Below are 16,507 nucleotides of genomic sequence, written 5' to 3'. Positions count from 1 at the left end.
CCCATGAAAATCTTTGATTTTTAAGTTGAAATCATGTTAAAAGATGTTAAGGAGTGAAGAAAATGAGTTAGAAATCACATACCAATCATTTTAGAGAAGAAAAGTTATTTAGAAAATCGCCTCTTATGTTTTGGGGTTTTGAAAAGTGTAAAAATAACTGAAATTCACGTGTATTTATACCCTTCTGAAGCCCCCTGTACGGACCGCTCTAAGCCGACCGCGGCCGCACAGCACCCACCGCGGACCGCAGTCGCGCTGGCCCTTCCTGAAGACCTGCGGACCTTTGCCCCGCGTGGACCGCGATAAGCCGACCGCGGTCGCACAGCACCCGCCGCGGACCGCGCAAAGGCGACCGCGGACGCATGCGATTCCTTGCGGGCCGCGCTAAAGGGTTCAGAGGCCTGGAATATTTTCCTGAACCTGCAACATCTGATCTTTTAAGCCTACGGCATCCCGGAACCTACTCGAAACTCACCCGAGCCCTCGAAGCTCTAACCCAAGTATGCACACTACTTCAAAAACACTCTACGAACATATTCGTGTGGTCAAATCATCAATATAACATCATGAACATCGAATCAAGCCTCAAGATCAATGGAATTTCTCAGATTTCCCTTTTAAACATCAATTCCCCAATTTGGGTCTGGATCGTGTCAAACGACGTCCATTTTTAACCAAACTTTACATGAGTGATTTCAAACATCTATAAGACTTGTACCGGGCACCGGAACCAAAGTACGGGCCCGATACCATAGTCTTCTAACCAAATTTCATTTCCAATTTCCTTAATTACTTCAAGAAAACAATTTCACTCAAAAATTCATTCCTCGGGCTTGGGACCTCGGAATCCAATTCCGGACATACGCCCAAGTCCCATATTTTCCTACGGACCCTCTAAGACCGTCAAATCACAGGTCCGGGTCCGTTTACCCAAAATGTTGACCGAAGTCAATTTGTTTTTCATTTTAATATCAAAACTTAGCATTTTTCACAGAATTTCATATTTAAGCTTTCCGGCTACGCGTCCGAACTGCGCACGCAAATCGAGGCAACCCTAAATGAGGTTTTCAAGGCCTCGGAGACACAGAATTCAATTAGAAACCGGTGATGACCCCTTTGGGTCATCACATTTTGGTCACATAAGCCATTTTGCAAAAATAGCCTCAATCATGTCTTGCATGCATCCAATAAGGAGTGTTATTGTCTCACCTAGTGTTGGTTTGAGTTTTTTTCCATACAGTTGTGGATCTACTTACCGAAGTTTGAGCATGACAGACAACCTGTGACCATCCAGTCAGGATCGCTCATTCAGGAGTTGTTTAAGAAGATTTGTTTTATTTTTTATGTTTTGAGTCTGTTCTTCATTTTATGTCGTCTTTTACTTTCTAGTTTTATACAGTAATGTCAAGTCTTTTGTTATTGTACTTTCTACTTTATATTTGAAAAAGTGTGTTGTAACTCAAAAATTCAAAAAAAAAAAAGGAGAGGTTTCGCGTTTTATATTTCTGTTAGAAGTTTTCTTTAGAATACTAATTCTTTTAAGGTGGTTTTCCTTTAGAAAATTAATATCTAGAATTCAAAACAAAAATTGTTGTTATATTTCCTTTTAGTACATTAAGACTAAAAATTCAAAAAAAAAGAGAATTTTCTTTTAGTACCTCTTTAAAAGTTTTTTTTTTTAAAGATTTTAGTTCCAAAAATCCAAAAAGATTTTCTTTTGAGGTTCTTCTTTGGGAAATTAACAAAAAAATAAAAAAATTCTTTTTATTTCTACTAGAATTTTAGGATATTGTACATAGAAGAAAAAATAACGTACTTTATCTTTGGTTTATTTTCAGAGTTTCTCCCTTAGATAATCAAACTAAAATCCAAAAATATTTTTTTTTATCTTTTTCATTTCTTGGTTCGAAATCTTTCTTTCAGGATATCAAATGAAAATTCAAAATATTTTTCTTTGGTTCATCCTTTAGATTTCCTTTCTAAAAAAAAGAATCAAAAAATATTTTTCTCTTCTAATGGTTTTTCCTTAATAATTTCTCATCAGAGTATTCATTAAGGTAAAAAAAAAGAAAATAAAAGAAAATGAGAACGTTAGTTTGTTTACTTTATTCCTGATCTTCCCGAACTACGTAAAGATCTGATTCATGCGACGTCATGATACGTAGGCAACCTACATAGGGTTCGATCGAATCATTTTTTTAAAAAAGAAAAAGGAAAAAAGAAAAATAAAGAAGATAAAAGAAAAGAAAAAAAGAGGTGAAATTATGGGATGTGAAAAAGAAGAGGAAAGAAAAGAGTGATAATTAGAAGAAAAAAAAAGAGGAAGGAAAATGAGCAAGCCAAGAAGTTCCAGAAAAGAAAAGAAAAGAGAAGATTGAAATGAACAAATTAGGATGATGCCAAGTGACCTTGTGACCCTCGAAGTCATTTTTGAACTGTTAATTGTTGTTGGGTGCATTGCACATAATGTGATAGTTGCAGCTATTAAATGCCCTAACGCTAACAAGATGTCCCATTTTGTTCCTTTTGTTATCTTCATTGAGCAGAAGGGTGGTTGGTTTGTGCTTCTTAAGGTAACTCATCCATACAACACAAGGTCAAAGAGCAAGGTAGTCATGACTCGCAAAGAGTTGGACACAAGAGTTGTTGACCCTTCGAGGAAGTTTGTGGAGTCGAAGTCTAAATTGAAAGGGGAGGTCCAAATGTTGAAATAGCAGATGGCAGAAATGTATCAGCCTTGGATCAAGGGGCATCCTCCACCTTCATTCCCCACTAACTACACTGAAAACCCTGCAACTATCCCACCACTATCACAAATCCAAATTCACACTGCTGTTGATATTTCCTCACAACCTTTCATACTCCACCCCCCAGAACCACCTCACATCTCGCTCCTTTGACCACTCATGTTTTGGTAGCTCATCCACCTGCTACATTTCCTCGATCATCTAACGAGACTGTGTTCAAAGTCCCCGATGCCAAACACTATGCTCCATAACCAACTTTCAAAGTTTCGGATCCCTACTCTCTCATTTTGAGCCTCCCGGTGAAGCTGAAAAGCCTGCTAAGACAGTGGAGCAAGATGAGATATCCAGGAAGGTGAAAATCTTAGAGTAGTCTTTAAGAAACATGTAGGGGATAGGGAGCTAGGTGAGCGTGGCTTACAAAGGCTTGTGCTTGTTCCCTGACATCCAACTGCCTGCCAGTTTAAAGATGCCGAAGTTTGATTTGTATGACGGACATGGAGATCCCGTGACCCATTTGAGAGGTTACTACAGTAAGATGAGAGGCGTCGGTAAGAAGGACAAATTATTGATGGCATATTTCAGTCAGAGTCTGGGTGGGGCAGCTCTGGAGTGGTACACCCGCCAAGACGTTAGCAAGTGGTGCACATGGGACGATATGGCTCAGGCCTTTGCCCAGCACTTTCAGTACAACATAGAAATTGTCCCGGATCGCATGTACCCCACAAAGATGGAAAAGAAGCCTAATGAAAGCTTTATGGAATACGGGCTAAGATGGAGAGAGAAAGCTGCTAGAGTCAATCCCCCGATGGAAGAAAAAGAGATGGTCGAGTACTTTCTTCAAGCTCAAGAGCCAACTTACTTTGGGCATTTGATCACGGCTGTGGGTAGGCCTTTTAATGATGTGGTAAAAATGGGACAAATGGTAGAATATGGGCTAAAGTCGAGCAAGATCATGAGCTATTCTGCTTTAAAAGCAACAACACAAGCAACTCAGAACGACATAGAAAGCTTGCTGGGTCAGAAGGAACACGATGATGTTGCCATGGTTGTTTCAGAGTCTCGACATGGTGCAAAGGGTCCGCCTCACCAATATACCCAGCCTCAACCCCAACCCCAAACATGTCCCCGAGCTCCATATAATCCACCTCAGTACTATCTTCCGAACAATGTCCGGTCAGCTGTCCAACCACCGGGTCACTCCTTATGGTGAGCGCCAGCACCGCATAATACACTCTTGCCTTCACAACATTTTCGAGCACCCAACAACCATATAAAACAGGGGCAGGTAGGGGAACAAAGGCAGATAAATAGTTTCACGCCAATCGGGGAGTCCTACATAAGCTTGTTTGAAAAGTTATAGCATTCTGGCCTGATTGAGCCGCTCCTCGGCTATACTCCAGACCCATATGCAAAAGGTTTTGATCCTACTGTAAGATGCATGTATCACTCTAACGTCCAAGGGAATAGCATTGAAGATTGTCATGCTTTGAAAAGGGAAATAGAAAGAATGATTCAAGAAGGGGCAATTATGATCAAGGACAGTGACATGAAGTATGCAAATCCTCTTGGGAACTTGCTGACTGAAATTAATAATATTGAAGTTGTTAATGGTCTTGGAAATATTGATGTGGAATCCAGTGGCTAAGATGTCGTGCTTGGTAATTGGAAAGATGCTCTATCTCTTGGCAAGTCGGGGAGGAGTCTTGGTGGTTTATTTTGTTATCATTTCTGTTGTCCGGGTTATTTTTAGGGTTTTAATCCGGATATTGTCTTGTGACACCCTTCTATCCTTTTATTTTTGCCTAGTTTGTTTAGTCGTAGTAGCTCGTTTAGTGTTGTCTAGTTTTGTTCCAGAGTTGTAACCCCAGCTTATTTTACGTGTTTTGTTGTTCAAACCCTTTCACCATCTGTCTAATGCAATTTCCTATTTTCTGTCATTTTTTAGTCAGTGTTTGTTTAGTTCTCTTTTCCTTTTATAGTTCTTTTCCTGATGACTCTAGTGACATGACATGCGCGCGTAATTCTCAGCCTGGTCTTAAAAGTTAGTTTAGTCATGAAGCAATGAAACAATTTTGAAGATGATAGGGACATTTGAGGGAAATAAGTAAAGGCATTTTGAGATCACTTAAAGCCCGAATTGTGTGAAACTGGGGAAGATAGAACATAAAGAAACACTATTAAAACGCATCCTACCACATCAGGCTGAAGCTAAAGGCAAGTTTGCCCCAAATTGGCAGGGGCCGTGTTGGTAACGAGAGTGTTGTCCGATGGTGCTTTGTATTTAACAGATGTAGAAGGCAAATGCGTGGATATGACTATCAATTCTGATGCAGTCAAAAGATATTATGTATAATTTTTTTGGTTTGTTTAATTGTGGTGTTTGTACTTGGCATGTTTTGAAGATTGGAATGATGAAGGCATTTTGTTCTGCTATCTAAACACTTTATCCTTTGTTACCCCTTTGAGCCTTATTTATTTTCTTTCATATCCCTCTGTTGGAATCAAAAGCAGAGTTTAGAAATATGATATAGAAAAACGGAGAGAAAAGAAAAAGAAAAAAAAGAAGAGAAAAAGAGAAAGAAAAAATGGAAAAAGAGTAGAGAAAAGAAAAGAAAAGAAAAAAGAGAAAAAGAAAAAAAAAGAGAGAAAAGTACAAAAACAAAGCAATTCCTATGTCATGAACTACGTTAGACCTGGTTCCTTTTAAGGATATGTAGGCAGCCTCACGGTTCGGTCCCACCAAATAAAAATTCAAAAGTCCCCAAGCAAAGAAACCGGGGAAGAAGTTGTGGTGGTTGTAAGAGATTTGATTCCAAAAGTTGTAATTTTCAGCCCTTTTAAGCTATTTTTGAGCCTTTATCCTTTCTTTCTAACCCCATCTAAAAGCCCACATTACGGTCCAAAAAAAGACCTTCCGATCAATCTTTGAGTAGTGCCAAGTCAAGCGAGTTAGAGGTATGATTCACATCAGGAGCAACACTCCGTTCTACACAATGAAAACAAAATGAGAGAGTCTTATTGGTGAAAACCTTCACAGGCACCATAAGGCGACGGTAAGTTGAGAAGAAGAACAAAATGAGAGAGACTTGATAGTGAAAACCCTTCGGGCACTACAAGTCGAATAAAGATCGTGAATTAGATAGGATAATCGGAGCATTGAAGCCCAGTTTCATGGCAAAGAGGTACAACAAGAGTTGAGCATTAGATTTACTTGACATAATAAGCCACTTAATCCAAAAGTGCATGTTATGGTTATTAGAGTTGGTATCCATATTTGATAAGTTTCTACTTTGCAGTTTTCTTGTTAGGAATCATCTCTTTCCATTGTCCTTTACTATATTCCTTTCGTCTTATTTACTCCCTCTTCCCGAGTCTGTTTAGTCAGAACAAGTGAAAAATGACTTCAAAATTTGCTACCAGCTTTCCAATTGTACAATGCGGAGTCTGGATAATACATCAAAGTGGTATAAGTCAAGAAAGAGTAGTATGCGCACTGAGTTGGCGATGTTTGGCATGCTTTGGGATTCATGTGAAATACAAAGGTTCAGTATATGTCAATTTTTTAGCACAATGCAATAGATAAAGGGTATTGGGTTTGAATGAATCAGAGGTATTTTCTGTGATAAGGGTGACAGAGAAAGTGTTTAGTTAATGAACAAGCAATGTCTTTCAAGTTGAAATCAAAGTTATCATGGTAAGTGAAGGAGCAATCACCGCAAAGTCAAGGCCACAAACCAACCACCATATTTAAACTCACAAGTTTTCTTTGTCTGAAATAGGGACGAAAGCTAGGTTCATATCAAAGCTTGGAAGCTTGAAATTTTTAGGTGCAATGACCAAATTCTGCTTATGCAAAGGCTATTGAGAAGATCACACATCACCCCTAGGAGAAACACTTCCTAGTCTAAGTTTTTCAAGTTATATTTTGTTTTAAGATACGCACTTCCTAAATTGAGATTTTACCACTAGGAGACACACTTCCTATTTGGTTCATTTAAGTTCATTCCTAGGAGACGCACTTCCTAGTTTGAGTCATTGATGTTTCACCCCTAGGAGACGCACTTTCTAGTGTGGGTTTTTCAAGTTATATTTTGTTTTACGAGACGCACTTCCTAAATTGAGATTTTACCACTAGGAGAGGCACTTCCTATTTGGTTCATTTAAGTTCATTCATAGGAGATGCACTTCCTAGTTTGAGTTATTGAAGTTTCACCCATAGGAGACACACTTCCTAAATTGAGAGTTCATTCATAGGAGACGCACTTCCTAATTTGAGTCATTGAAGTTTCGCCCATAGGAGATGCACTTCCTAGTCTAGGTCTTTCAGGTTATACTTTTGCTTTAGGAGGCGCACTTCCTAAATGGATAGTTCATTCCTAGGAGACGCACTTCCTAGTTTGGAGTCATTGAAGTTTCACCCTTAGGAGGCGCACTTCCTACTCTGGGTATTTCAGGTTATATCTTTGTTTTAGGAGACACACTTCCTAAATTGAGATTTTACTACTAGGAGACACACTTCCTAGTTTAGTTCATTCAAGTTCGTTCCTAGGAGACGCATTTCCTAGTTGGAGTCATTTAACTTTTATCCGTTAGGAGACGCACTTCCTAGTCAGGGTCTTTCAAGTTATATCTTGTTTTAGGAGACGCACTTCCTAAATTGAGATTTCACCCCAAGGAGACACGTCCTAGTTTGAGTCATTTAAGTTCGGCCCTAGGAGACGCACTTCCTAGTCTGGTTCATTGAAGTTTTACCTGTAGGAGATGCACTTCCTAATCAAGGTCTTTCAAGTTATTCTTTTAGGAGACACACTTCCTAAATGGATAGTTCATTCCTAGAAGACGCACTTCCTAGTTTGGAGTCATTGAAGTTTCACCCATAGGAGACGCACTTCCTAGTCTGAGTTTTTCAGGTTATATTTTATTTTAGGAGACGCACTTCCTAAATTGAGAGTTCACTCATAGGAGATGCACTTCCTAGTTTGAGTCATTGAAGTTTCACCCTAGGAGACGCACTTCCTAGTCTGGATATTTCAGGATACACTTTCAGGAGACGCACTTCCTAAATTGAGATTTCATCCCTAGGAGACGCACTTCCTAGTTTGGGTCATTTAAGTTCACCCCTAGGAGACGCACTTCCTAGTTTGGTTCATTCAAGTTTCACCCACAGGAGACGCGCTTCCTAGTCTGGGTCTTTCAAGCTTATATGTTCTTTTAGGAGATGCACTTCCTAAATTGAGATTTCACCCCTAGAAGACACACTTCCTAGTTTAGGTCATTCAGGTTTTATTTTTAGCAGACGCATTTGCTAGTCAAAGTTTTTGGTTTTACTCATGGGAGACGCACATCCTAGTCTAGACTTTAGTTTACTCTCATCATTGCATCAATAGTATAAGTGGTTTACAATTTTGCTAACAACTCACAAATCTTCCTAGTGCAAACTGGGGCAGAAAATTTTGTTTGTTTTGATTGTAGGTACTCATATGGAAAACAATGGAACATAGAAAGTTTCAGCAATCAGGCGCTCACCTGGAAAATAAGGGAAGATAGTTCAAGTTTCAAGGGAAATCAGTTGAAGTTTCAAAGGAAAACAGTTCAAGTTTCAAGGGAAAGCAGTTTCAAAGGAAGAAAGTTCAAGTTCAGCAATCAGGCGCCCACCTGGAGAACAAGGGAAGACAATCCAAGTTCAAGGGAAAGTAGTTTTGAAAGAAGATAGTTCAAGTTCGGCAATCAGGCGCCCACCTGGAGAACAAGGGAAAATAGTTCAAGTTTCAAGGGAGAACAACTCAAGTTTCAAAGGAAGACAGTGCAAGTTCAGCAATCAGGCAACCACCTGGAGAGAAAGGGAAAATGGTGCAAGTTTCTAGGGAAAACAGTTCCAAGTAGCAAGAGAAGATGGTTCGAGTGTCTGCAATTGGGCGCCCACCTGGAAAACAAGGGAAAACAATTCAAGTTTCAGAGGAAAGAAATACAATTCAAATGTTGGTAATCAGGCACCCACTTGGAGAATAAAGGGAAATCAACAATGTGCAAAGAAAGACAATTCAAGTTCAGAAATTAGGCGTCCACCTGGAGAACAAGGGAAAACAAGTCAAGTTTCGAGGGAAAAGTAGTGCAAGTGTTGGAAATCAGGCACCCACCTAGAGAAAAAGGAGAAGAGTTCAAGTTTCGAGGAAAATCAAGTCAAGTTTCGAGGAAAAAGTAGATCAAGTGTTGGAAATCAGGCACCCACCTACATAACAAGGAGAGGCAGTTCAAGTTTCGAGGAAAAGCAGTGCAAGTTTTGGGGAAAAAGCAATGCAGGTGTTGGAAATTAGGTACCCATCTGGAAAGCAAGGGAATACAGTTAAAGTTTTGGCAATCAGGCGCCCACCTGGAAAGCAAGGGAATATAGTTAAAGTTTTGGTAATCAGACGCCCACTTGGAGAGAAAGGGAATATAGTTGAAGTTTTGGCAATCAGGCGCCCACCTGGAGAGAAAGGGAATACAACTAAAGTTTCGGCAATCAGGCGCCCACCTGGAGAGCAGGAGAATACAGTTAAAGTTTTGGCAATCAGGCGCCCACCTAGAGAGCAAGGGAATACAGTTCAAGTTTTGGCAATCAGGCACCCACCTGGAGAACAAGGAAAGCAGTTCAAGTTGCAAAGGAAGACAACACAGGTTTAAAGGAAAAACAGTTTAAAGTAACAAAGAGAATATAATTCAAGTTTTGGTAATCAGGCGCCTATCCGGAGAACAAGGGAATACAGTTCAAATGTTGACAATCAGGCGCCACCTGGAGAATAAGGGAATTCACTTCAGAATGCAATTCAAGTCAGCAACAAAAGAATCTCGCGAAAAAATGCGAGTCAACAGTCCGAGATGATCAACGGATGTTAGTTACAATCCAGAATAAAAAAAAGGAGAAAGGTAAGAAGTGAATCCAAATGCAGAAGTTGATGAAAGATGTGAGCTACTCAAGACATGGCTGAAGTCACAAGTATGGTATGTCCGGTTTTGATCTGAAAAGCTGAAGAAGAATGAACTAGCACCTGCAACTAGAAATCGTCAAGGTTAAAATCCAAAGTCTACATGAAGAACCATTCAAGACTCAAGATCAAGCTTCAGAAGACTTATAGATAGGAATCTTGTAACTCATAGTTGACAGGCTTAGTTAGTCTTTTTCATTTTTTGATTTTGATGTAATAACAGAACCGCGGACCGGAACCTTGACGGAACGACATCTCAACTGGCTCTCCACCTCGGTATACTCCATCATCCCACTCACTTCCGAACTACACGTGGCCTGAAATTAGTTGTAATTTTCAGATTGTAAGTCATTTAAATTTTAGATTAATAGAGGTTTATCTTTTCTTCTACCTCTGTTTCATGTGTTATTCTTATGTGATTGGTTCCGTGAAGAATTGGATTTCGTGGTCGTTTACTTTGTATTCGTCACTGCACCACACCTCAGTTTTCATTTGTAGTTTCGTTTATTTGTTCGTTGATTTGGTTTGTTCATGCTCGTTTGGTTATAATGCCGAATCTGGTCCTGGATTTAAATCATTGGCTTAAAGTAATGTTAGTAGAGGATTTGAAGTTAGTGGTTGGTTTAAAGTTAGATCTAAACTTGATTAATAATGGGTAAGAATTTGAGCTTAAGAAAGTTTATGTTATTCTTGTTTTCGTTCTCTTTCTAATTACTTGGATCCAGAAATAAGAATGCTGATGAATAACTATATCTAGTCAATCTGATGAGAATTTGGTCAGTTACTTCAATTATGGAAAGCAGACGAATCCTATTCCCTAAGCTCTTTTTGGATTTTAGTTATGATATTGATATTGGGGCTCCTTAACATGATTTGCTTGATGAGTTCTTCTATCATGTTTAACTAAGTTTGTAAATTCTTCTTTAGTGATTCTTGTCATCTCTCATTTTCAAGTTAGTGGCCACTTTATTTTTTTCAAAATGAATAGGGTAAAGCAGTTGAATGACATTTTTGAAGCTCATTTTTGTGCTTAACTTCGTGAAAAGTTCCACAGATTATATGCTTCTCCATAACAATTTCCATGAAGACCTTTACAATTAGTCATAGTCAACCAATTATGAATACGTTAATAAATATTCGTAGTTTGCTTTAGGTACGTAATTAAATCACCACAACTACGAGTACGGTTCCTGTGGCGTAGTTGTGATACTTAATTTCGATTTAGTTTTAAATATGAACATCCGTAGTTAAATGTTTTTTCCCTTTAATAAAATTGAGGTGTGCCATCCAATCACCTAGTCTATGGCCCTCACATCAATATCCTAACTAATGTAGAAAATGCCTTGAACTCTCGTAGTTTGCTTTAGGTGCGTTAATTAAATAAATTATCATAGCTACAGGTACGGTTCCTGTGACGTGGTTGTGACACTTAAATGCTAAAATCCAGGAGTACATTTATGTGACCATACTACAATTTAATCTTGTTAAATAAATAAACATGTTGTGGATCATGGGTACAACTCCCGTGACATGATTCGCAACGTGTAATCAAATATTTAGTTGTATAACAATTGGATTATTAAAAGCAGTTTTTAAAAGGAATAAAATGCACTTCGGTTTCAAAGATGTTTTAAAATTAAATAAATAGTCCAATATTAACAGTTGAGCGACCGTGCTAAAACCACGGAACCCGGGAATGCCTAACACCTTCTCCCGAGTTAACAGAATTCCTTACCCTGATTTCTGTGTTCGCGTATTGTAAAACAGAGTCAATCTTTACTTGACTCGGGATTTAAAACTAGTGACTTGGGACACCATAAATTATTCCAAGTGGCGACTCTGAATAAATAAATCAATCCCGTTTCGATTGTCACTTAAATTGGAAAAAAACTCCCTTATACCTTTCCGGGGGTAGGTAAAAAGGAGGTGTGACACCTCTCACTACCTAAATTAAGGAGTTAGACATTACAATAGAATCCCTAAATTTAATGTCACGATCCAAAACCTCACTTAGTCATGATGACACCTAACCCCAATATGCTATGTGAGGCAAAAAGAATATGTCACTACTATACAGAGAAACCAACAACAATAATGAATAAAATAGCAAAAAAATTCAATACAACTATCCCAAGTACGGGTAGTACAAGTCATGGACCACTACGATTCAGGTTTACAAAACTGATATGAAAAATATATACAATATCTGTTTGAAGTTTACATAAATAAAAATGAAGTCCTAATCTACCATGAACAAGAGGTAGCTTGAATTTGGAATACTGGTATGTCTTCAATGCAAGGCTCGATGAGGTTGCGATGATAAGCAGGACAACAAGGCAAGAGATATGACAAATAACAGAAAGAGCATCAACTGGAGAACTAAGGAGCAAGTTTAACAGACATGGCAACCAAAGACATAAACCTATGAACCAGTTTTACAAAGGAAATATGCACAAGGATCACAGCCAAATATCAATAACAAATATTGCTCGATCCCAATATCAATTAATACTGTTGCGGCGTGCAAATTGATCCCAATATAAATATGAATATCGTTGCGGCATGCAATCCGATCCCAATATCAACATAAATATTGTCGTGATGTGCCAAATATTTTCCCTTAGGCCCCAATTATAATCTCTTATTATGAATAACGAAGCTCAAGTAATATGAAAATAACAAGTAAAGATATGTGTTCATCATATAAGTATTGTTACGGTTGAATTAAATACATCAAAAATCTCAAGAATAGCCCATTAAATTCCTTTAAGATGCCATATGTTTTCTAGCATGGATAATTAAACTCATTTAGTCATAGAAGTAAATAAAGCACAAGTCAAAAGATCAAAAAGTTCAACAAGGAACGAAGAAGCATATAATCTATCCCAAGCATGGATAACCCTGGCACATACATATATGCTTGTCACCTTGCATATGCATCACCCCCATATATAGCAAACAATATCATTTATTAGGAAAAATTTCCTCTACAAAGCTATACAAGATACTTACCTTCTAGAATAAATTTCACAACCTAATACCCGCTTCCTTAAAAATACTCCTCAAAACGAACAAAACCTAGTCAAATATCATCTAAGAAAGACAAAAAATGCTAAAGATATCATCCCCAATCAATAAAGGTTCAATCGTTCATGAAATCCCAAAAGTCAACTCGGGCTCACATGGTCTGAATCCAAAAATCGAGACCAAATTCCAATGACCCATAACTTGTGACGACCCGGCCAGTCGTCTCATGAGTTACCGCTCCATTTCCCCATTTTCAGCTTCCTTATGACTCATTATCCATATCTTGTGTAATTGAGTTGATTTGAAGTGGTTTTAATAAGAAATAAGACACTTAGTCTCTTTTAAGAAGGCTTAAGTTGGAAAAGTCAATCGGATGTTGACTTATGTGTTAGAGAGTTCGGATGTGAGTTCTGATGGTTCAGTTAGCTTCGGGAGGTGATTTGTGACATAGGAGAGTGATCGGAAGTGGTTTTGGAGGTACGGTGTAGAATTAGGCTTGAATTGGCGAAGTTAGTATTTTGGCGAATTCCGGTTGATAGGTGAGATTTTGATTCGAGGGTCGGAATGGAATTCCGAGAGTTTATGTAGCTTCATTATGTCATTTTGGACTTGTCTGCAAAATTTGAGGTCATTCGGACGTGGTTTGGTTGAGTTTTTGATCAAAAATGGAAGTTGGAAGTTCTTGAGTTTCATAGGCTTGAATTCGATGTGATTTGATGATTTTGGTGTTAGTCGAGGTGTTTTGATGATTGGAACGAGGTTGAATAATGTTTAGGATGCGTTGGTGCTTTTGGTTGAGGTCCCGGGGGCCTCGGGTGTGTTTCGGGTGAGTTTTGAGCGAGTACGGACACCCCGGAACTTAGAAAAATGGAGGGAGCAGCAGTTTTGGCGCGGACCGCGCTCCTTTTCGCGCTGGGTGCGCTGGCCAAGTGTTGGCCGCGTCAAAGTGGCCGCGGCCGCGGTCGTGAAGACTACAGGTTGCTGGTCCTACTTCGGAAGCTCATATCTTTTGATCCACAAGGAATTTTGAGGTGATTCAAAAACGAAAGTTGTAGCCCTTCGTGTTTAGTTTCCTGAAAGGTAAAGGTATCGCAATTTGGACATCAATAGTGAAAGTTATGGCCAAAATACTAAAGTCTGTCCCTGTAGAGCAAGACCTGCGCGGCCGCGGTCGTTTTTGCGCGGACCCCGCTGGTTTTGCACGGACCGCAGTCATTTTTGTGCGGTCAGCGATGTCAGAATCCGAGGGGTACTCTATAAATACGAAGTTTTGGGTTTTATTTGATATTTTGACCTAGAGAGCTCGGATTTTGGCGATTTTTCGAAGGTTTTTCAAGAAATTGGTCGGGGTAAGTGATTCTAACTGAGATTTGGTTAGAGTACATGAATCTATCACTGAATTCATCATTTAATTCGTGATTTGAGATGGAATTTGGGAAGAAAATTGTGGAACCTTTTAAAAATGTAAAATGATGGTTTGAAGGACCAAATGGTATCGGAATTGGATAATTTTGGTATGGTTAGACTCGTGAGGGTATGGGGATTCTGAAAATGTAAATTTTACCCGATTCCGAGATATGGGCCTGGGGCTCGGGTTTTGCTAATTTCGAGATTTTTGATATTTTTCGAATGTTTTCGCTTGGGCTTTGTTCCCTTAGCATATTGTGACGTATTCGTTCCGATTTTGGATAGATTCGACGCGCGTGGAGGCCAATTCAAGGGGAAAAGGCGTCGTGATCTAGAGAATTAGCCAGTTCGAGGTGAGTAATGGTTGTAAATGATGTCCTGAGTGTTTGAAACCCCGGATTGCATATCGTAATGCTATATTGAGGCAAGATACGCGCTGGATGATGAGCGTGGGGTCTTTCACTACTGGGGATTGTGACTCGGTCCATCCCGATTGATGTTTTACCGAATATTTGACTGAAATTCATTTGTTATCATCATGATTTGGGCTGATTGCCATATTTGGGCTTCGTGCCAACTATTTGAACCCTTCGGAGATTTTTATCACTGTTTCCTTACTGCTTGACTTATTATTTGAACTCAGTCCTGTTGATATCTACTGTTTTACAAACTCAGCCACTTTTACTCAGATTTAAAACTTAAATGATATTTTTACATCATGTTTTGGGCTGAGAACTACTGTTTTACTAATGCCCAAGGGGCTTATGATGATTTCTGGACTGAGTGAGGCCGAGGGCCATATGTGAGGATATGCTGAGTGATATGAGGCCGAGGGCCTGAGATACTATTTATGCCATGCGGTGGCTTGAGTGATGTGAGGATATGCTGAGTGATGATGCCACGAGGTGGCTTGATATAATGCTTGGACCGTAAGGGGCCCCTCCGAAGTCTGCACACCCACAGTGAGCGCGGGTACCCATGTGATTTGAAACAGTGGTAAAAATGACACTATTTGATGAAAGTTGGTCAGGTAACAATGGCTGACCATTATGCTGAGTGATTGTGAGGTAGCCCGAGGGGCTGATACTGTACTGAGAGTGAGCCCGAGGGGATGATACTATGCTGAGCGGTTGATACTGTGCCTGAGGGGCGGATTTCTACTTGTTAATTACCTGTGAAATTACCCGTTTTACTTGTTTTAAAAAGGAATATCATTTGATTTCTTCACGGATTTACTGCTTTAAATGATTTTACTGCTTGATATGGAATTGTTTTGTGCCTTTACGTGTTTTTATACTTTCAGCCATTATTTGTAATTATTACTCACTGAGTCGGAGTACTCACATTACTCCCTGCACCATGTGTGTAGATTCAGGTATAGCAGCGTCCGCACCTGAGCGCTGATTCCTTCCAGGCTAGGCAGTGATTTGGAGTTACGAGGTAGTTGTTGACGTCCGCAGCCCCTTGTCTCTCTTATCCTCTATCATTTATGTTTTCTTCAGACTGTTGTATCAGATTCCGTACTTTGTAGACCTATAACAGATTCTGTAGTAGCTCATGACTTGTGACACCCCGGTTTGGGCTGTGCTGGGATGGTTCCTGCTGTTATTATCGTTAAATTCCGCAACTTATGAGCATTATATTATAGGTTATTACTGTTTATGATGATTAACTGTTTAAAAGAGGTGTTTCGTTTTGGTCTGGCTGGCCTTGTCTTCACGAGAGGCGTCATCACGACCGAGTTCGGGGATCGGGTCGTGACAAGTTGGTATCAGAGCATAGATTACTTGGGTTTCACGATTCATGAGAAGGTTTAGTAGAGTCTCCCGGATCGGTACGGAGACGTCTGTATTTATCCTCGAGATGTTGCAGAACCTTTAGGAAAAATTTCATATTCTTGAAACTCTTGTCGTGCGAACTTGTTGGTCTGAGTACTAAACTTCTTATATTCCATTCTCTCACAGATGGTGAGGACGCGAGCTACCGGACGAGGTGGACGACCACCAGTGCCACCCACTGAGGCCACCAGAGGCCGTGGACGCGGTCGTGGACGTGGCAGAGGCAGAGCAGCGATGGCAGCACCTGTTGATGCATCGGCTGCCCCGGCTCCTGATTAGGCTCCCGCTATGGATGCTCCAACAGCACCAGTTCAGGCACCAGTTGTGCCTATCGTGGTTTCGGGTCTTCAGAAGGCCTTGGCATAGATCTTATCAGTTTGCACTGGCCTGGCTCAGGCAGTTTCAGCCACTACAGTAGTAGCTACTTCACAGGCCGGGGGAGGCAATCAGGCCCCCGCTGCTCGCACACCTGAGCAGGTAGTGCAGGGACTACAGACACCGGAGGCACCTCCAGCTCAGCCGG

General features: G+C 39.9%; 1 protein-coding gene across 1 annotated transcript; it reads left to right on the top strand.

The window, feature by feature from the left end:
- The first annotated feature begins 3,213 nt into the window (after positions 1-3,213).
- LOC138871028 (uncharacterized) lies at positions 3,214-4,392 on the top strand. The gene is made up of 2 exons (XM_070148879.1): positions 3,214-3,814; positions 4,148-4,392. The coding sequence occupies exons 1-2, from the start codon at positions 3,214-3,216 to the stop codon at positions 4,390-4,392; spliced, it is 846 nt and encodes a 281-aa protein (XP_070004980.1).
- Positions 4,393-16,507: the final 12,115 nt, after the last annotated feature.

Source organism: Nicotiana sylvestris, chromosome 6 (assembly GCF_000393655.2).
Source record: "Nicotiana sylvestris chromosome 6, ASM39365v2, whole genome shotgun sequence".
NCBI lineage: Eukaryota > Viridiplantae > Streptophyta > Magnoliopsida > Solanales > Solanaceae > Nicotiana > Nicotiana sylvestris.
The sequence above is the reverse complement of the archived record's forward strand: the minus strand, read 5'-3'. Positions and strand labels throughout refer to the sequence as shown.

Bases quoted from the DNA above. Each gene is read 5' to 3' on its own strand.
- LOC138871028 (XM_070148879.1), top strand. From the start codon at position 3,214: ATGCCGAAGTTTGATTTGTATGACGGACATGGAGATCCCGTGACCCAT. The intron at 3,815-4,147 runs GTGCAAAGGGTC...GCTATACTCCAG, and splicing joins TGTTTCAGAGTCTCGACATG to ACCCATATGCAAAAGGTTTT.